Consider the following 22717-nt stretch of genomic DNA (forward strand, 5'->3'; position numbering starts at 1 on the left):
GTGTTTACCCCCGCACCAGCGTGTTTACCCCGCACCAGCGTGTTTACCCCCGCACCAGCGTGTTTACCCCGCACCAGCGTGTTTACCCCCGCACCAGCGTGTTTACCCCGCACCAGCGTGTTTACCCCCGCACCAGCGTGTTCACCCCCGCACCAGCGTGTTTACCCCGCACCAGCGTGTTCACCCCGCACCAGCGTGTTTACCCCCGCACCAGCCTGTTTACCCCCGCACCAGCGTGTTCACCCCCGCACCAGCGTGTTTACCCCGCACCAGCGTGTTTACCCGCGCACCAGCGTGTTCACCCCCGCACCAGCGTGTTTACCCCCGCACCAGCGTGTTTACCCCGCACCAGCGTGTTCACCCCCGCACCAGCGTGTTCACCCCCGCACCAGCGTGTTCACCCCCGCACCAGCGTGTTTACCCCCGCACCAGCGTGTTTACCCCCGCACCAGCGTGTTTACCCCGCACCAGCCTGTTTACCCCCGCACCAGCGTGTTTACCCGCGCACCAGCGTGTTTACCCCACACTAGCGTGTTCACCCCCGCACCAGCGTGTTTACCCCCGCACCAGCGTGTTCACCCCCGCACCAGCGTGTTCACCCCACACCAGCGTGTTTACCCCGCACCAGCGTGTTTACCCCACACTAGCGTGTTCACCCCCGCACCAGCGTGTTTACCCCCGCACCAGCGTGTTCACCCCCGCACCAGCGTGTTCACCCCACACCAGCGTGTTTACCCCACACCAGCGTGTTTACCCCGCACCAGCGTGTTTACGCCCGCACCAGCGTGTTTACCCCGCACCAGCGTGTTTACCCCCGCACCAGCGTGTTTACCCCCGCACCAGCGTGTTTACGCCCGCACCAGCGTGTTTACCCCCGCACCAGCGTGTTTACCCCCGCACCAGCGTGTTTACCCCCGCACCCGCGTGTTTAATGTCATTACCAAGCAGCCAGGACAGCGCCAGGGACCCGGGTTCGATTCCAGCCTCGGGTCACTGTCTGTGTGGAGTCTGCGTGTTGTCCCCGTGTCTGCGCGTTCTGCCCGTGTCTGCGCGTTCTCCCCGTGTCTGCACATTCTCCCCGTGTCTGCGCGTTCTCCCCGTGTCTGCGCGTTCTCCCCGTGTCTGCGCGGGTTTCCTCCGGGTGCTCCAGTTCCCTCCCACAGTCTGAAAGACGTGCTGGTTAGGTGCAGTGGCCATGCTAAATTCTCCCTCAGTGTTACCCGAACAGGCGCCGGAGGGGATTTTCACTGTAACATCATTGCAGTGTTAATGTAAGCCTACTTGTGACACTAATAAATAAACTTTAAAGATTAATTTAATATCACAGCCACCACCTTGTGACGTATATTGTCATACAGAAGCTCTCCTGTTGGAATCAATCCCAAGCCAGTTTTTGGTCTCTCCCTGTGCTCTCGATCTGACACTGGGAAGTTCTGTGGAACAAAGGGATCTTGGCGTGTTTGTCCATGGATCTCTGAAGGCGGAAAGGCAGGTCAATAGGGTGGTGAAAAGGGCATATGGGACACTCGCCTTTATCAATCAGAGTGTAGATTACAAAAGCAGAGCGGTCCTGGTGGAATTGTATCGAACTTTGAGACCACAGCTGGAGCACTGTGTGCAGTTCTGGTCGCCACATTATAGGAAGGATGTGATTGCACTGGAGGGGGTGCAGAGGAGATTCACCAGGATGCTGCCTGGGACGGAGTGTTTAAGTTATGAAGAGAGGTTGGACAGGCTTGGGTTGTTTTCATTGGAGCAGAGAAAGCTGAGGGGTGACCTGATTGAGGTGTTCAGGGTTGTGAGAGACATGGACAGGATGCAGAGGGAGCAGCTGTTCCCCTGCGTTGAAGGGTCAGTCACGAGGGGACACAAGTTAAAAGTGAGGGGTGGGAGGTTTAGGGGGATGTGAGGAAAAACCCTTTCACCCAGAGGGTGGTGAGGGTCGGGAATACGCTGTCTGGGGGGGTGGTGAGGGTCTGGAATGCGCTGCCTGGGGGGGTGGTGAGGGTCTGGAATGCGCTGTCTGGGGGGGTGGTGAGGGTCTGGAATGCGCTGCCTGGGGGGGTGGTGAGGGTCTGGAATACGCTGCCTGGGGGGGTGGTGAGGGTCTGGAATGCGCTGCCTGGGGGGGTGGTGAGGGTCTGGAATGCGCTGTCTGGGGGGGTGGTGGAGGGGCGGGATGCCTCACTCACATCCTTTAAAAAAATACCTGGCTGAGTAGTTGGCACATCAGAACATTCCGGGCTCTGGGCCACGTGCTGGCAAGTGGGATTGGGTGGGCCGGTCAGGGCCTTTCATGTGTCGGTGCCGACTCGATGGGCTGAAGGGCCTGTTCTGCACTGCAGGATTCAGTGATTGTTGGTTGATGTGCAGAGTTCACTTTCCCTCAGGAATACTGAGCGTGTTGGTTCTGTACAAACACAGTGTGGAGCTGCTCATGTCCCTGTTTACACATTCCCGCTCCACACACACACTCTGCTCCGTAACATGGGACTCTCCTTCCCTGGGGCTCTTCACTGTCCAGCGATGCTGGGGTGGGGCTGTCCCCCCACCCCCCCCCCGATGCTGGAATATCCCCCCCCACCCCCCCCCGATGCTGGAACATTCCCCCCCACCCCCCCCCCGATGCTGGAACATTCCCCCCCACCCCCCCCCCCCCCCCCGATGCTGGAATATCCCCCCACCCCCCCCCCCCCCCCCCCCGATGCTGGAATATCCCCCCCCCCCGATGCTGGAATATCCCCCCCCCACCCCCCCCCCCCCCCGATGCTGGAATATCCCCCCCCCCCCCCCCCCCCCCCCCCGATGCTGGAATATCCCCCCCCACCCGATACTGGAATATCCCCCCCCCCACCCCCCCCCCCCCCCACCCGATGCTGGAATATCCCCCCACCCCGCCCCGATGCTGGAATATCCCTCCCCACCCCCCCCCCCCCGATGCTGGAATATCCCCCCCCACCCCACCCCCCCGATGCTGGAACATTCCCCCCCACCCCCCCCCCGATGCTGGAACATTCCCCCCGATGCTGGAACATTCCCCCCCACCCCCCCCCCCCCCCCCCCCCGATGCTGGAACATTCCCCCCCCCCCCCCCCCCCCCCCGATGCTGGAATATCCCCCCCGGTGCTGGAACATTCCCCCCCCACCCCCCCCCCCCCCCCGATGCTGGAACATTCCCCCCATCCCCCCCCCCCCCCCGATGCTGGGGTCGGGCTGTTCTCTCCCCCCCCCCCCACCCGCCGCCCTCCCCAAATCCAGGATGGATTCTCAGCTCCATTCCCAGCAGCAGAACAGGATGGAACGATAAGCTCGGCTTCCCCTCACTGAGCCGGACTGTCTCCCTGGGGCCCAGCGTGGCTCAGAGCAGCAGGTGTGTAAGACACTGAGTCATTTCAACCTTGGACATAATTATCCTCAGGTTAAACCTTTCCTTTTCCTTCCTTAACACGTCGTCCTGGCAACTGCCTGGACACTCACCGTTCATCACCCTATAGTATTCCCAAATCCATCCTCCCCGGATGACCAGCTCCCCACGGTAATCCCACATCTACCTTCCCTAGATCCCCATCTCCCCGGATCACCATTCGCCCCCGCCCGCCCCCAGATCCCCATCTCTCCCCCCCCCGGATCCCCATCCCCCCCCCCCCCCCATCCCCATCTCTCCCCCCGGATCCCCATCTCACGTTGGACCAATCAAAGAGGGGAGGCAGGTGTGTAGTGGTATTGTCACTGGGCTAGTAATGCAGAGACCCTGGGAATGTTCCGGAGACCCTGGGGAATGTTCCGGACAGCCTGGGGAATGTCCGGACAGCCTGGTGAATGTTCCGGACAGCCTGGGGAATGTTCCAGAGACCCTGGGGAATGTTCCAGAGACCCTGGGGAATGTTCCGGATGCGCGCGTGTGTGTGGGTGCGCGTGTGTGTGGGTGCGCGTGTGTGTGGGTGCGCGTGTGTGTGGGTGCGCGTGTGTGTTGGTGCGCATGTGCGCGTGGGTGCGCGTGCGTGTGGGTGCGTGGGTGCGCGTGTGCGTGGGTGTGCGCGTGTGTGTGGGTGTGCGGTTGCATGGGTTCGCGGGTGTGCGTGGGTGCGCGTGTGTGTGGGTGCGCGTGTGTGGGTGCGTGTGTGCGTGGGTGCGCGTGTGAGTGGGTGCGCGTGTGAGTGGGTGCGCGTGTGAGTGGGTGCGCGTGTGAGTGGGTGCGCGTGTGTGTGGGTGCGCGTGTCTGTGAGTGCGCGTGGGTGCGCGGGGGTGCGTGCATGCGCGTGTCTGTGGGTGCACGTGCGTGGGTGTGCGCGTGCGACGTATGTGTGTATGCGTGTGTGGGTCTGCGTGTTTGCGTGTGTGCACATGTGTGTGTGTGTGTGTGTACACGTGCGTGGGTATGCATGCATGCGGGTATGCGCGGGTATGTGTGCGCACGTGCCTGGGTATGCGTGTGCCCGTGCACGGGTATGCGCGTGCGTGGGTATGCACGTACGCATGCGTGGGTATGCGTGCGTGCATGCGTGTGTATGCGAGTGCGCGTGCATGGGTATGCGCGTGCGTGGGTATGCGTGTGCACCTGTGTGGGTGTGCGTGGGTATGTGTGTACGCGTGCGTGGGTATGTGTGTACGCGTGCGTGGGTATGCATGCATGTGAGTATGCATGTGTGTATGCGCGGGTATGTGTGCGCACATGCGTGGGTATGCGTGTGCATGTGCACATGCATGGGTATGCGTGTGCCCGTGCATGGGTATGTGTGTGCATGGGTATACGCGTGTGTGGGTATGTGTGCGCGCGTGTGTGGGTATGTGTGCGCGTGTGCGTGGGGATGTGTGCGCGCGTGTGTGGGTATGTGTGTGCGCGTGTGTGGGTATGTGTGCGCGTGTGCGTGGGGATGTGTGCGCGCGTGTGTGGATATGTGTGCGCGCGTGTGTGGGTATGTGTGCCCGTGCATGGGTATGCGCGTGTGTGGGTATGTGTGCGCGCGTGTGTGGATATGTGTGCGCGCGTGTGTGGATATGTGTGCCCGTGCATGGGTGTGCGCGTGTGTGGGTATGTGTGTGCACGTGTGTGGGTATGTGTGTGCCCGTGCATGGGTATGCGCGTGCTGGGGTATGTGTGCGCGCGTGCGTGGGTATGTGTGTGCGCGTGCGTGGGTATGTGTGCGCGTGCGTGGGTATGTGTGCGCGCGTGCGTGGGTATGTGTGCGCGCGTGCGTGGGTATGTGTGCGCGTGCGTGGGTAAGTGTGCGCGCGTGCGTGGGTATGTGTGTGCGTGCGTGGGTATGTGTGCGTGGGTATGTGTGCACGCGTGCGTGGGTATGTGTGTGCGTGCGTGGGTATGTGTGTGCGCGTGCGTGGGTATGTGTGCGCGTGCGTGGGTATGTGTGCGCGCGTGCGTGGGTATGTGTGCGTGCGTGGGTATGTGTGCGCGCGTGCGTGGGTATGTGTGTGCGCGGGTGTGCGTGTGCATGGGCACAGGTATGCAAGTGTGTGTGTGAATGGGAGGGGAGGTTTCGGGAGGTGGGATAAGGATATAGCAGATGGAGCAGGAGTCGGCCATCTGATCCCTCGAGCCTGCTCCGCCATTCAATAAGATCATGGCTGATCTTTACCTGGACTCAGCTCCACTTACCCGCCCGCTCACCATAACCCTTAATTCCTTTACTGTTCAAAAATTTATCTATCCTTGCCTTAAAAAGGTCATGTATTAATGGTGAGCTCACTGTGGCAGGTATGTTGTGTGTCGAGGGATGAGATCAGGGACTGAACCGGTGCGCGAATATCTCTTCACTGTCAATCTGAAGCTGAACGTATTGAGCAACGGTCAGCAGGATGTCAGCTGTGTGGTTCCACTGGATATCCTCAAATCCGATATCGCTTTCGACAAACACATGCGGCAATCGAATGAGCGGTAAGCTGTCTGACCAACAACCCCAATCACCCATCCCTGGACCCTGCCGTTCTCTCCCCCCCCCCCCCCCCCCCCAACACTCTCACCTCCACCCCTCTCGCCACCTGACCCCTCTTGCCCCCCCGGACCCCCTCGCCCCCCCGGACCCCCTCGCCCCCCCGGACCCCCTCGCCCCCCCCGGACCCCCTCGCCCCCCCCGGACCCCCTCGCCCCCCCGGACCCCCTCGCCCCCCCGGACCCCCTCGCCCCCCCGGACCCCCTCGCCCCCCCGGACCCCCTCGCCCCCCCGGACCCCCTCGGACCCCCTCGCCCCCCGGACCCCCTCGCCCCCCGGACCCCCTCGCCCCCCCGGACCCCCTCGCCCCCCCGGACCCCCTCGCCCCCCGGACCCCCTCGCCCCCCCGGACCCCCTCGCCCCCCGGACCCCCTCGCCCCCCCGGGACCCCCTCGCCCCCCCGGACCCCTCGCCCCCCCGGACCCCCTCGCCCCCCCGGACCCCCTCGCCCCCCCGGACCCCTCGCCCCCCCGGACCCTCTCGCCCCCCGGACCCTCCTCGCCCCCGGACCCCCTCGCCCCCCGACCCCCTCACGCCCCCGGCCCCTCCGGCCCCCCCTCGCCCCTCCGGCCCCCCTCCCCCCCTCTCACGCCCCCCGGCGCCCCCTCGCCCCCCCCCGGCACCCCCTCGCCCCCACGGCCCCCACCTTGCCCCGTCGGCCCCCCTCGCGCCCCAGCCCCCCTCACCCCCCCCTGCCCTCCACTCATCCCCGCCCCCCCCACCGGCCCCTCTCTCCACCCCCCCCCCCCCCAGGCCCCTCTCTCCAACCCCCCCCCCCCGGGCCCCTCACATCACCCCCCCCATCCCCGCCCCCCCAGCGCCTCTCTCCACCACCCCGCCCCCCTCCCACCTCTCCCCACCCCCCCTCCGGCCCCTCTCCCTCCAGACCTCCCTGCCGTTCCAACCCCCCTCTCTTCCCCAACACCCCACTCTCTCTCTCTCCCCCTCCACCTTCTTCTCTATCCTATGAGTGTTCATTACCTGTTGTTTTTTTTTCAGACATGCTGCTGCACAGGTTAAAGCTCTCGCTAAAATCCACGCTTTCATCCGGAATCCGTGAGTACATTAATTAACAGATCACAGAATTGGTTAGTTTTATAGTTTATTTATTAGAGTCACAAACAACTTACATTAACACTGCAATGAAGTTACTGTGAAAATCCCCGAGTCGCCACACTCTGTCTCTCTCTCAGACACACGGTGAATTCTGTCTCTCTCTCAGACACACGGTGAATTCTGTCTCTCTCAGACACACGGTGAATTCTGTCTCTCTCAGACACACGGTGAATTCTGTCTCTCAGACACACGGTGAATTCTGTCTCTCAGACACACGGTGAATTCTGTCTCTCAGACACACGGTGAATTCTGTCTCTCAAACACACGGTGAATTCTGTCTCTCAGACACACGGTGAATTCTGTCTCTCAGACACATGGTGAATTCTGTCTCTCAGACACACGGTGAATTCTGTCTCTCTCTCAGACACACTGTGAATTCTGTCTCTCTCAGACACACGGTGAATTCTGTCTCTCAGACACACGGTGAATTCTGTCTCTCAGACACACGGTGAATTCTGTCTCTCTCAGACACACGGTGAATTCTGTCTCTCTCTCAGACACACTGTGAATTCTGTCTCTCTCAGACACACGGTGAATTCTGTCTCTCTCTCAGACGCACGGTGAATTCTCTCTCTCAGACACACGGAGAATTCTGTCTCTCTCTCTCAGACACACTGAATTCTGTCTCTCTCTCTCAGACACACGGTGAATTCTGTCTCTCTCTCGGACACACGGTGAATTCTCCCTCTCTCTCAGACACACTGTGAATTCTGTCTCTCAGACACACTGTGAATTCTGTCTCTCAGACACACGGTGAATTCTGTCTCTCAGACACACGGTGAATTCTGTCTCTCAGACACACGGTGAATTCTGTCTCTCTCTCGGACACACGGTGAATTCTCCCTCTCTCTCAGACACACGGTGAATTCTGTCTCTCAGACACACGATGAATTCTGTCTCTCAGACACACAGTGAATTCTGTCTGTCCCTCAGACACACGGTGAATTCTGTCTCTCAGACACACGGAGAATTCTGTCTCTCAGACACACAATGAATTCTGTCTCTCAGACACACTGTAAATTATGTCTCTCCCTCAGACACACGGTGAATTCTGTCTCTCAGACACACGGTGAATTCTGTCTCTCAGACACACGGTGAATTCTGTCTCTCAGACACACGGTGAATTCTGTCTCTCTCTCAGACACACGGTGAATTCTGTCTCTCTCTCAGACACACGGTGAATTCTGTCTCTCAGACACACAGTGAATTCTGTCTCTCTCAGACACACTGTAAATTATGTCTCTCCCTCAGACACACGGTGAATTCTGTCTCTCTCTCAGACACACTGTGAATTCTGTCTCTCTCTCAGACACACGGTGAATTCTGTCTCTCTCTCAGACACACGGTGAATTCTGTCTCTCTCAGACACATGGTGAATTCTGTCTCTCTCTCAGGCACACGGTGAATTCTGTCTCTCTCTCAGACACACGGTGAATTCTGTCTGTCTCTCAGACACACGGTGAATTCTGTCTCTCTCAGACACACTGTGAATTCTGTGTCTCAGACACATGGTGAATTCTGTCTCTCTCTCAAACACACGGTGAATTCTGTCTCTCTCAGACACATGGTGAATTCTGTCTCTCTCTCAGACACACGGTGATTTCTGTCTCTCAGACACATGGTGAATTCTGTCTCTCTCTCAGGCACACGGTGAATTCTGTCTCTCTCTCAGACACACGGTGAATTCTGTCTCTCTCTCAGACACACGGTGAATTCTTTCTCTCTCTCAGACACACAGTGAATTCTGTCTCTCTCTCAGACACACGGTGAATTCTGTCTCTCTCAGACACACTGTGAATTCTGTCTCTCTCAGACACACTGTGAATTCTGTCTCTCTCAGACACACGGTGAATTCTGTCTCTCTCAGACACACTGTGAATTCTGTCTCTCTCAGACACGCGGTGAATTCTGTCTCTCTCTCAGACACACGGTGAATTCTGTCTCTCTCAGATACACTGTGAATTCTGTCTGTCTCTCTCAGACACACGGTGAATTCTGTCTCTCTCTCAGACACACGGTGAATTCTGTCTCTCTCTCAGACACACTGTGAATTCTGTCTCTCTCTCAGACACACGGTGAATTCTGTCTCTCTCTCAGACACACGGTGAATTCTGTCTCTCTCAGACACATGGTGAATTCTGTCTCTCTCTCAGGCACACGGTGAATTCTGTCTCTCTCAGACACACTGTGAATTCTGTCTCTCAGTCACACGGTGAATTCTGTCTCTCTCTCAGACACACGGTGAATTCTGTCTCTCAGACACACGGTGAATTCTGTCTCTCTCTCAGACACACTGAATTCTGTCTCTCTCTCTCAGACACACGGTGAATTCTGTCTCTCTCTCAGACACACTGTGAATTCTGTGTCTCAGACACACGGTGAATTCTGTCTCTCTCTCAGACACACGGTGAATTCTGTCTCTCTCTCAGACACACGGTGAATTCTGTCTCTCTCTCAGACACACGGTGAATTCTGTCTCTCTCTCAGACACACGGTGAATTCTGTCTCTCTCTCAGACACACGGTGAATTCTGTCTCTCTCGCGACACACGGTGAATTCTGTCTCTCTCTCAGACACACGGTGAATTCTGTCTCTCTCTCAGACACACGGTGAATTCTGTCTCTCTCTGACACGGTGAATTCTGTCTCTCAGACACACGGTGAATTCTGTCTCTCAGACACACGGTGAATTCTGTCTCTCAGACACACGGTGAATTCTGTCTCTCAGACACACGGTGAATTCTGTCTCTCTCTCAGACACACGGTGAATTCTGTCTCTCTCTCAGACACACTGTGAATTCTGTCTCTCAGACACACGGTGAATTCTGTCTCTCTCTCAGACACACGGTGAATTCTGTCTCTCTCTCAGACACACTGTGAATTCTGTCTGTCTCTCTCAGACACTCGGTGAATTCTGTCTCTCAGACACATGGTGAATTCTGTCTCTCTCAGACACACGGTGGATTCTGTCACTCTCTCAGACACTGTGAATTCTGTCTCTCTCTCAGACACATGGTGAATTCTGTCTCCCAGACACACTGTGAATTCTGTCTCTCTCTCAGACACACGGTGAATTCTGTCTCTCTCAAACACACGGTGAATTCTGTCTCTCTCTCAGCCACACGGTGAATTCTGTCTGTCTCTCAGACACACGGTGAATTCTCTCTCTCTCTCTCAGACACACGGAGAATTCTGTCTCTCTCTCAGACACACAGTGAATTCTGTCTCTCTTAGACACACTGTAAATTATGTCTCTCCCTCAGACACACGGCGAATTCTGTCTGTCTCTCAGACACACGGTGAATTCTGTCTCTCTCTCAGGCACACTGTGAATTCTGTCTCTCTCAGACACACGGTGAATTCTGTCTCTCTCTCAGACACACGGTTTATTCTGTCTCTCTCTCTGACACACTGTGAATTCTGTCTGTCTCTCAGACACACGGTGAATTCTCTCTCTCTCTCAGACACACGGTGAATTCTGTCTCTCAGACACACGGTGAATTCTGTCTCTCTCAGACACACGGTGAATTCTGTCTCTCTCAGACACACGGTGAATTCTGTCTCTCTCTCAGACACACGGTGAATTCTGTCTCTCTCAGACACACTGTGAATTCTGTCTCTCTCAGACACACTGTGAATTCTGTCTCTCTCAGACACACGGTGAATTCTGTCTCTCTCAGACACACTGTGAATTCTGTCTCTCTCAGACACGCGGTGAATTCTGTCTCTCTCTCAGACACACGGTGAATTCTGTCTCTCTCAGATACACTGTGAATTCTGTCTGTCTCTCTCAGACACACGGTGAATTCTGTCTCTCTCTCAGACACACGGTGAATTCTGTCTCTCTCTCAGACACACTGTGAATTCTGTCTCTCTCTCAGACACACGGTGAATTCTGTCTCTCTCTCAGACACACGGTGAATTGTGTCTCTCTCAGACACATGGTGAATTCTGTCTCTCTCTCAGGCACACGGTGAATTCTGTCTCTCTCAGACACACTGTGAATTCTGTCTCTCAGTCACACGGTGAATTCTGTCTCTCTCTCAGACACACGGTGAATTCTGTCTCTCAGACACACGGTGAATTCTGTCTCTCTCTCAGACACACTGAATTCTGTCTCTCTCTCTCAGACACACGGTGAATTCTGTCTCTCTCTCAGACACACTGTGAATTCTGTGTCTCAGACACACGGTGAATTCTGTCTCTCTCTCAGACACACGGTGAATTCTGTCTCTCTCTCAGACACACGGTGAATTCTGTCTCTCTCTCAGACACACGGTGAATTCTGTCTCTCTCTCAGACACACGGTGAATTCTGTCTCTCTCTCAGACACACGGTGAATTCTGTCTCTCTCGCGACACACGGTGAATTCTGTCTCTCTCTCAGACACACGGTGAATTCTGTCTCTCTCTCAGACACACGGTGAATTCTGTCTCTCTCTGACACGGTGAATTCTGTCTCTCAGACACACGGTGAATTCTGTCTCTCAGACACACGGTGAATTCTGTCTCTCAGACACACGGTGAATTCTGTCTCTCAGACACACGGTGAATTCTGTCTCTCAGACACACGGTGAATTCTGTCTCTCTCTCAGACACACGGTGAATTCTGTCTCTCTCTCAGACACACTGTGAATTCTGTCTCTCTGACACACGGTGAATTCTGTCTCTCTCTCAGACACACGGTGAATTCTGTCTCTCTCTCAGACACACTGTGAATTCTGTCTGTCTCTCTCAGACACTCGGTGAATTCTGTCTCTCAGACACATGGTGAATTCTGTCTCTCTCAGACACACGGTGGATTCTGTCACTCTCTCAGACACTGTGAATTCTGTCTCTCTCTCAGACACATGGTGAATTCTGTCTCCCAGACACACTGTGAATTCTGTCTCTCTCTCAGACACACGGTGAATTCTGTCTCTCTCAAACACACGGTGAATTCTGTCTCTCTCTCAGCCACACGGTGAATTCTGTCTGTCTCTCAGACACACGGTGAATTCTCTCTCTCTCTCTCAGACACACGGAGAATTCTGTCTCTCTCTCAGACACACAGTGAATTCTGTCTCTCTTAGACACACTGTAAATTATGTCTCTCCCTCAGACACACGGCGAATTCTGTCTGTCTCTCAGACACACGGTGAATTCTGTCTCTCTCTCAGGCACACTGTGAATTCTGTCTCTCTCAGACACACGGTGAATTCTGTCTCTCTCTCAGACACACGGTTTATTCTGTCTCTCTCTCTGACACACTGTGAATTCTGTCTGTCTCTCAGACACACGGTGAATTCTCTCTCTCTCTCAGACACACGGTGAATTCTGTCTCTCAGACACACGGTGAATTCTGTCTCTCTCAGACACACGGTGAATTCTGTCTCTCTCAGACACACGGTGAATTCTGTCTCTCTCTCAGACACACGGTGAATTCTGTCTCTCTCAGACACACTGTGAATTCTGTCTCTCTCAGACACACTGTGAATTCTGTCTCTCTCAGACACACGGTGAATTCTGTCTCTCTCAGACACACTGTGAATTCTGTCTCTCTCAGACACGCGGTGAATTCTGTCTCTCTCTCAGACACACGGTGAATTCTGTCTCTCTCAGATACACTGTGAATTCTGTCTGTCTCTCTCAGACACACGGTGAATTCTGTCTCTCTCTCAGACACACGGTGAATTCTGTCTCTCTCTCAGACACACTGTGAATTCTGTCTCTCTCTCAGACACACGGTGAATTCTGTCTCTCTCTCAGACACACGGTGAATTGTGTCTCTCTCAGACACATGGTGAATTCTGTCTCTCTCTCAGGCACACGGTGAATTCTGTCTCTCTCAGACACACTGTGAATTCTGTCTCTCAGTCACACGGTGAATTCTGTCTCTCTCTCAGACACACGGTGAATTCTGTCTCTCAGACACACGGTGAATTCTGTCTCTCTCTCAGACACACTGAATTCTGTCTCTCTCTCTCAGACACACGGTGAATTCTGTCTCTCTCTCAGACACACTGTGAATTCTGTGTCTCAGACACACGGTGAATTCTGTCTCTCTCTCAGACACACGGTGAATTCTGTCTCTCTCTCAGACACACGGTGAATTCTGTCTCTCTCTCAGACACACGGTGAATTCTGTCTCTCTCTCAGACACACGGTGAATTCTGTCTCTCTCTCAGACACACGGTGAATTCTGTCTCTCTCGCGACACACGGTGAATTCTGTCTCTCTCTCAGACACACGGTGAATTCTGTCTCTCTCTCAGACACACGGTGAATTCTGTCTCTCTCTGACACGGTGAATTCTGTCTCTCAGACACACGGTGAATTCTGTCTCTCAGACACACGGTGAATTCTGTCTCTCAGACACACGGTGAATTCTGTCTCTCAGACACACGGTGAATTCTGTCTCTCAGACACACGGTGAATTCTGTCTCTCTCTCAGACACACGGTGAATTCTGTCTCTCTCTCAGACACACTGTGAATTCTGTCTCTCTGACACACGGTGAATTCTGTCTCTCTCTCAGACACACGGTGAATTCTGTCTCTCTCTCAGACACACTGTGAATTCTGTCTGTCTCTCTCAGACACTCGGTGAATTCTGTCTCTCAGACACATGGTGAATTCTGTCTCTCTCAGACACACGGTGGATTCTGTCACTCTCTCAGACACTGTGAATTCTGTCTCTCTCTCAGACACATGGTGAATTCTGTCTCCCAGACACACTGTGAATTCTGTCTCTCTCTCAGACACACGGTGAATTCTGTCTCTCTCAAACACACGGTGAATTCTGTCTCTCTCTCAGCCACACGGTGAATTCTGTCTGTCTCTCAGACACACGGTGAATTCTCTCTCTCTCTCTCAGACACACGGAGAATTCTGTCTCTCTCTCAGACACACAGTGAATTCTGTCTCTCTTAGACACACTGTAAATTATGTCTCTCCCTCAGACACACGGCGAATTCTGTCTGTCTCTCAGACACACGGTGAATTCTGTCTCTCTCTCAGGCACACTGAATTCTGTCTCTCTCTCAGACACACGGTGAATTCTGTCTCTCTCTCAGACACACGGTGAATTCTCTCTCTCTCTCAGACACACGGTGAATTCTGTCTCTCAGACACACGGAGAATTCTGTCTCTCTCTCAGTCACACTGAATTCTGTCTCTCTCTCAGACACACGGTGAATTCTGTCTCTCTCTCAGACACACGGTGAATTCTGTCTCTCTCTCAGACACACGGTGAATTCTGTCTCTCTCTCAGGCACACTGTGAATTCTGTCCCTCTCAGACACACGGTGAATTCTGTCTCTCTCTCAGACACACGGTTTATTCTGTCTCTCTCTCTGACACACTGAATTCTGTCTGTCTCTCAGACACACGGTGAATTCTCTCTCTCTCTCAGACACACGGTGAATTCTGTCTCTCAGACACACGGTGAATTCTGTCTCTCTCAGACACACGGTGAATTCTGTCTCTCTCAGACACACGGTGAATTCTGTCTCTCTCTCAGACACACGGTGAATTCTGTCTCTCTCTCTGACACACTGTGAATTCTGTCTGTCTCTCAGACACACGGTGAATTCTCTCTCTCTCTCAGACACACGGTGAATTCTGTCTCTCAGACACACGGGGAATTCTGTCTCTCTCTCAGAAACACGGTGAATTCTGTCTCTCTCTCAGACACACGGTGAATTCTCTCTCTCTCTCAGACACACGGTGAATTCTGTCTCTCAGACACACGGAGAATTCTGTCTCTCTCTCAGACACACTGAATTCTGTCTCTCTCTCAGACACACGGTGAATTCTGTCTCTCTCTCAGACACACGGTGAATTCTGTCTCTCTCTCAGACACACGGTGAATTCTGTCTCTCAAACACACGGAGAATTCTGTCTCTCTCTCTCAGACACACTGAATTCTGTCTCTCTCTCTGAGACACACGGTGAATTCTGTCTCTCTCTCGGACACACGGTGAATTCTCCCTCACTCTCAGACACACTGAATTCTGTCTCTCCCTCAGACACACGGTGAATTCTGTCTCTCAGACACACGGTGAATTCTGTCTCTCAGACACGGTGAATTCTGTCTCTCAGACACGGTGAATTCTGTCTCTCTGAGACACACGGTGAATTCTGTCTCTCTGACACACTGTGAATTCTGTCTCTCAGACACACGATGAATTCTGTCTCTCTCTCAGACACACGGTGAATTCTGTCTCTCTCTCAGACACACGGTGAATTCTGTCTCTCCCTCAGACACACTGTAAATTATGTCTCTCCCTCAGCCACACGGTGAATTCTGTCTCTCTCTCAGACACACGGTGAATTCTGTCTCTCTCTCAGACACACGGCACAGTAGCACAGTGGTTAGCACTGCTGCTTCACAGCTCCAGCGTCCCAGGTTCGATTCCCGGCTCGGGTCACTGTCTGTGTGGAGTTTGCACATTCTCCTCGTGTCTGCGTGGGTTTCCTCCGGGTGCTCCGGTTTCCTCCCACAGTCCAAAGATGTGCGGGTTAGGTTGATTGGCCAGGTTAAAAATTGCCCCTTAGAATTCTGAGATGCGTTGGTTAGAGGGATTAGCGGGTAAATATGGGGGGGTAGGGCCTGGGTGGGATTGTGGTCGGTGCAGACTCGATGGGCCGAATGGCCTCCTTCTGCACTGTAGGGTTTCTATGTTTCTATGTTTCACACGGTGAATTCTGTCTCCTCTCAGACACACTCTGAATTCTGTCTCTCTCTCAGACACACGGTGAATTCTGTCTCTCTCTCAGACACACGGTGAATTCTGTCTCTCTCTCTGACACACTGTGAATTCTGTCTGTCTCTCAGACACACGGTGAATTCTGTCTCTCTCAGACACACGGTGAATTCTGTCTCTCTCTCAGACACACGGTGAATTCTGTCTCTCTCAGACACACTGTGAATACTGTCTGTCTCTCAGACACACGGTGAATTCTGTCTCTCTCAGACACACTGTGAATTCTGTGTCTCAGACACACGGTGAATTCTGTCTCTCTCTCAAACACACGGTGAATTCTGTCTGTCTCTCTCAGACACACGGTGAATTCTGTCTCTCTCTCAGACACACGGTGAATTCTGTCACTCAGACACACGGTGAATTCTGTCTCTCTCTCAGACACACGGTGAATTCTGTCTCTCTCTCAGACACACGGTGAATTCTCTCTCTCTCTCAGACACACGGTGAATTCTGTCTCTCAGTCACACGGAGAATTCTGTCTCTCTCTCAGACACACTGAATTCTGTCTCTCAGACACACTGAATTCTGTCTCTCTCTCAGACACACTGAATTCTGTCTCTCTCTCTCTCAGACACACAGTGAATTCTGTCTCTCTCTCGGACACACGGTGAATTCTCCCTCTCTCTCAGACACACTGTGAATTCTGTCTCTCTCTCAGACACACGGTGAATTCTGTCTCTCTCAGACACACGGTGAATTCTGTCTGTCTCTCAGACACACTGTGAATTCTGTCTCTCTCAGACACACGGTGAATTCTGTCACTCTCGCAGACACACGGTGAATTCTGTCTCTCTCTCAGACACACGGTGCATTCTGTCTCTCTCTCAGACACACGGTGAATTCTCTCTCTCTCTCAGACACACGGTGAATTCTGTCTCTCAGACACACGGAGAATTCTGTCTCTCTCTCAGACACACTGAATTCTGTCTCTCTCTCAGACACACTGAATTCTGTCTCTCTCTCAGACACACCGAATTCTGTCTCTCTCTTTCTCAGACACACGGTGAATTCTGTCTCTCTCTCGGACACACGGTGAATTCTCCCTCTCTCTCAGACACACTGTGAATTCTGTCTCTCTCTCAGACACACGGTGAATTCTGTCTCTCTCAGACACACGGTGAATTCTGTCTGTCTCTCAGACATACTGTGAATTCTGTCTCTCTCAGACACACGGTGAATTCTGTCACTCTCGCAGACACACGGTGAATTCTGTCTCTCTCTCAGACACACGGTGCATTCTGTCTCTCAGACACACGGTGAATTCTGTCTCTCATTCAGACACACTGAATTCTGTCTCTCTCAGACACACGGTGAATTCTCTCTCTCTCTCAGACACACGGTGAATTCTGTCTCTCTCTCAGACACACGGTGAATTCTGTCTCTCTCGCGACACACGGTGAATTCTGTCTCTCTCTCGGACACACGGTGAATTCTGTCTCTCTCTCAGACACACGGTGAATTCTGTCTCTCTCTGACACGGTGAATTCTGTCTCTCAGACACACGGTGAATTCTGTCTCTCAGACACACGGTGAATTCTGTCTCTCAGACACACGGTGAATTCTGTCTCTCTCTCAGACACACGGTGAATTCTGTCTCTCAGACACACGGTGAATTCTGTCTCTCTCTCAGACACACGGTGAATTCTGTCTCTCTCTCAGACACACTGTGAATTCTGTCTCTCAGACACACGGTGAATTCTGTCTCTCTCTCAGACACACGGTGAATTCTGTCTCTCTCTCAGACACACTGTGAATTCTGTCTGTCTCTCTCAGACACTCGGTGAATTCTGTCTCTCAGACACATGGTGAATTCTGTCTCTCTCAGACACACGGTGGATTCTGTCACTCTCTCAGACACTGTGAATTCTGTCTCTCTCTCAGACACATGGTGAATTCTGTCTCCCAGACACACTGTGAATTCTGTCTCTCTCTCAGACACACGGTGAATTCTGTCTCTCTCAAACACACGGTGAATTCTGTCTCTCTCTCAGCCACACGGTGAATTCTGTCTGTCTCTCAGACACACGGTGAATTCTCTCTCTCTCTCTCAGACACACGGAGAATTCTGTCTCTCTCTCAGACACACAGTGAATTCTGTCTCTCTTAGACACACTGTAAATTATGTCTCTCCCTCAGACACACGGCGAATTCTGTCTGTCTCTCAGACACACGGTGAATTCTGTCTCTCTCTCAGGCACACTGTGAATTCTGTCTCTCTCAGACACACGGTTTATTCTGTCTCTCTCTCTGACACACTGTGAATTCTGTCTGTCTCTCAGACACACGGTGAATTCTCTCTCTCTCTCAGACACACGGTGAATTCTGTCTCTCAGACACACGGTGAATTCTGTCTCTCTCAGACACACGGTGAATTCTGTCTCTCTCAGACACACGGTGAATTCTGTCTCTCTCTCAGACACACGGTGAATTCTGTCTCTCTCTCTGACACACTGTGAATTCTGTCTGTCTCTCAGACACACGGTGAATTCTCTCTCTCTCTCAGACACACGGTGAATTCTGTCTCTCAGACACACGGTGAATTCTGTCTCTCAGACACACGGGGAATTCTGTCTCTCTCTCAGAAACACGGTGAATTCTGTCTCTCTCTCAGACACACGGTGAATTCTCTCTCTCTCTCAGGCACACGGTGAATTCTGTCTCTCAGACACACGGAGAATTCTGTCTCTCTCTCAGACACACTGAATTCTGTCTCTCTCTCAGACACACGGTGAATTCTGTCTCTCTCTCAGACACACGGTGAATTCTGTCTCTCTCTCAGACACACGGTGAATTCTGTCTCTCAGACACACGGAGAATTCTGTCTCTCTCTCTCAGACACACGGAGAATTCTGTCTGTCTCTCAGACACACGGTGAATTCTGTCTCTCTCTCAGGCACACTGTGAATTCTGTCTCTCTCAGACACACTGTGAATTCTGTCTCTCTCTCAGACACACGGTTTATTCTGTCTCTCTCTCTGACACACTGAATTCTGTCTGTCTCTCAGACACACGGTGAATTCTCTCTCTCTCTCAGACACACGGTGAATTCTGTCTCTCTCAGACACACGGTGAATTCTGTCTCTCTCAGACACACGGTGAATTCTGTCTCTCTCAGACACACGGTGAATTCTGTCTCTCTCTCAGACACACGGTGAATTCTGTCTCTCTCTCTGACACACTGTGAATTCTGTCTGTCTCTCAGACACACGGTGAATTCTCTCTCTCTCTCAGACACACGGTGAATTCTGTCTCTCAGACACACGGTGAATTCTGTCTCTCAGACACACGGGGAATTCTGTCTCTCTCTCAGAAAAACGGTGAATTCTGTCTCTCTCTCAGACACACGGTGAATTCTCTCTCTCTCTCAGACACACGGTGAATTCTGTCTCTCAGACACACGGAGAATTCTGTCTCTCTCTCAGACACACTGAATTCTGTCTCTCTCTCAGACACACGGTGAATTCTGTCTCTCTCTCAGACACACGGTGAATTCTGTCTCTCTCTCAGACACACGGTGAATTCTGTCTCTCAAACACACGGAGAATTCTGTCTCTCTCTCTCAGACACACTGAATTCTGTCTCTCTCTCTGAGACACACGGTGAATTCTGTCTCTCTCTCGGACACACGGTGAATTCTCCCTCACTCTCAGACACACTGTGAATTCTGTCTCTCCCTCAGACACACGGTGAATTCTGTCTCTCAGACACACGGTGAATTCTGTCTCTCAGACACGGTGAATTCTGTCTCTCAGACACGGTGAATTCTGTCTCTCTGAGACACACGGTGAATTCTGTCTCTCTGACACACTGTGAATTCTGTCTCTCAGACACACGATGAATTCTGTCTCTCTCTCAGACACACGGTGAATTCTGTCTCTCTCTCAGACACACGGTGAATTCTGTCTCTCCCTCAGACACACTGTAAATTATGTCTCTCCCTCAGACACACGGTGAATTCTGTCTCTCTCTCAGACACACGGTGAATTCTGTCTCTCTCTCAGACACACGGCACAGTAGCACAGTGGTTAGCACTGCTGCTTCACAGCTCCAGCGTCCCAGGTTCGATTCCCGGCTCGGGTCACTGTCTGTGTGGAGTTTGCACATTCTCCTCGTGTCTGCGTGGGTTTCCTCCGGGTGCTCCGGTTTCCTCCCACAGTCCAAAGATGTGCGGGTTAGGTTGATTGGCCAGGTTAAAAATTGCCCCTTAGAATTCTGAGATGCGTTGGTTAGAGGGATTAGCGGGTAAATATGGGGGGGTAGGGCCTGGGTGGGATTGTGGTCGGTGCAGACTCGATGGGCCGAATGGCCTCCTTCTGCACTGTAGGGTTTCTATGTTTCTATGTTTCACACGGTGAATTCTGTCTCCTCTCAGACACACTCTGAATTCTGTCTCTCTCTCAGACACGGTGAATTCTGTCTCTCTCTCAGACACACGGTGAATTCTGTCTCTCTCTCAGACACACGGTGAATTCTGTCTCTCTCTCTGACACACTGTGAATTCTGTCTGTCTCTCAGACACACGGTGAATTCTGTCTCTCTCAGACACACGGTGAATTCTGTCTCTCTCTCAGACACACGGTGAATTCTGTCTCTCTCAGACACACTGTGAATACTGTCTGTCTCTCAGACACACGGTGAATTCTGTCTCTCTCAGACACACTGTGAATTCTGTGTCTCAGACACACGGTGAATTCTGTCTCTCTCTCAAACACACGGTGAATTCTGTCTGTCTCTCTCAGACACACGGTGAATTCTGTCTCTCTCTCAGACACACGGTGAATTCTGTCACTCAGACACACGGTGAATTCTGTCTCTCTCTCAGACACACGGTGAATTCTGTCTCTCTCTCAGACACACGGTGAATTCTCTCTCTCTCTCAGACACACGGTGAATTCTGTCTCTCAGTCACACGGAGAATTCTGTCTCTCTCTCAGACACACTGAATTCTGTCTCTCAGACACACTGAATTCTGTCTCTCTCTCAGACACACTGAATTCTGTCTCTCTCTCTCTCAGACACACAGTGAATTCTGTCTCTCTCTCGGACACACGGTGAATTCTCCCTCTCTCTCAGACACACTGTGAATTCTGTCTCTCTCTCAGACACACGGTGAATTCTGTCTCTCTCAGACACACGGTGAATTCTGTCTGTCTCTCAGACACACTGTGAATTCTGTCTCTCTCAGACACACGGTGAATTCTGTCACTCTCGCAGACACACGGTGAATTCTGTCTCTCTCTCAGACACACGGTGCATTCTGTCTCTCTCTCAGACACACGGTGAATTCTCTCTCTCTATCAGACACACGGTGAATTCTGTCTCTCAGACACACGGAGAATTCTGTCTCTCTCTCAGACACACTGAATTCTGTCTCTCTCTCAGACACACTGAATTCTGTCTCTCTCTCAGACACACTGAATTCTGTCTCTCTCTCTCAGACACACGGTGAATTCTGTCTCTCTCTCGGACACACGGTGAATTCTCCCTCTCTCTCAGACACACTGTGAATTCTGTCTCTCTCTCAGACACACGGTGAATTCTGTCTCTCTCAGACACACGGTGAATTCTGTCTGTCTCTCAGACACACTGTGAATTCTGTCTCTCTCAGACACACGGTGAATTCTGTCACTCTCGCAGATACACGGTGAATTTTGTCTCTCTCTCAGACACGGTGCATTCTGTCTCTCAGACACACGGTGAATTCTGTCTCTCATTCAGACACACTGAATTCTGTCTCTCTCAGACACACGGTGAATTCTCTCTCTCTCTCAGACACACGGTGAATTCTGTCTCTCAGTCACACGGAGAATTCTGTCTCCCTCAGACACACTGAATTCTGTCTCTCTCTCAGACACACGGTGTATACTGTCTCTCAGACACACGGAGAATTCTGTCTCTCATTCAGACACACTGAATTCTGTCTCTCTCTCTCAGACACACGGTGAATTCTGTCTCTCTCTCGGACACACGGTGAATTCTGTCTCTCTCTCAGACACACTGTGAATTCTGTCTCTCTCTCAGACACACGGTGAATTCTGTCTCTCTCAGACACACGGTGAATTCTGTCTGTCTCTCAGACACACTGTGAATTCTGTCACTCTCTCAGACACACGGTGAATTCTGTCACTCTCTCAGACACACGGTGAATTCTGTCTCTCTCTCAGACACACGGTGAATTCTGTCTCTCTCTCAGACACACGGTGAATTCAGTCTCTCTCTCAGACACACGGTGAATTCTGTCTCTCAGACACACGGTGAATTCTGTCTCTCTCGGACACACGGTGAATTCTGTCTCTCTCTCAGACACATGGTGAATTCTGTCTCTCTCAGACACACTGAATTCTGTCTCTCTCTCAGACACACGGTGAATTCTGTCTCTCTCTCAGACACACGGTGAATTCTGTCTCTCTCTCAGACACACGGTGTATTCTGTCTCTCAGACACACGGAGAATTCTGTCTCTCATTCAGACACACTGAATTCTGTCTCTCTCTCTCAGACACACGGTGAATTCTGTCTCTCGGACACACGGTGAATTCTCCCTCTCTCTCAGACACACTGTGAATTCTGTCTCTCTCTCAGACACACGGTGAATTCTGTCTCTCAGACACACGGTGAATTCTGTCTGTCTCTCAGACACACTGTGAATTCTGTCACTCTCTCAGACACACGGTGAATTCTGTCACTCTCAGACACACGGTGAATTCTGTCTCTCTCAGACACACGGTGAATTCTGTCTCTCTCTCAGACACACGGTGAATTCAGTCTCTCTCTCAGACACACGGTGAATTCTGTCTCTCAGACACATGGTGAATTCTGTCTCTCTCAGACACACGGTGAATTCTGTCTCTCTCTCAGACACATGGTGAATTCTGTCTCTCAGACACATGGTGAATTCTGTCTCTCTCAGAC

General features: G+C 52.6%; 1 protein-coding gene across 1 annotated transcript in view; it reads left to right on the forward strand.

Moving 5' to 3' along the window:
- LOC144488598 (cap-specific mRNA (nucleoside-2'-O-)-methyltransferase 1-like) overlaps positions 1-22717 on the forward strand; it is a gene marked incomplete at its 3' end in the record, with an annotated part of 72125 nt that overhangs the window by 42292 nt on the left and 7116 nt on the right. The window contains exons 7-8 of the mRNA XM_078206658.1: positions 5714-5893; positions 6948-7004. Of these exons, the coding sequence (XP_078062784.1) occupies positions 5714-5893; positions 6948-7004 (237 nt within the window). The remainder of the gene's footprint in view (positions 1-5713; positions 5894-6947; positions 7005-22717) is intronic.

The sequence above is a fragment of the Mustelus asterias genome, unplaced genomic scaffold (genome assembly GCF_964213995.1).
Source record: "Mustelus asterias unplaced genomic scaffold, sMusAst1.hap1.1 HAP1_SCAFFOLD_1698, whole genome shotgun sequence".
Classification (NCBI taxonomy): Eukaryota; Metazoa; Chordata; class Chondrichthyes; order Carcharhiniformes; family Triakidae; genus Mustelus; species Mustelus asterias.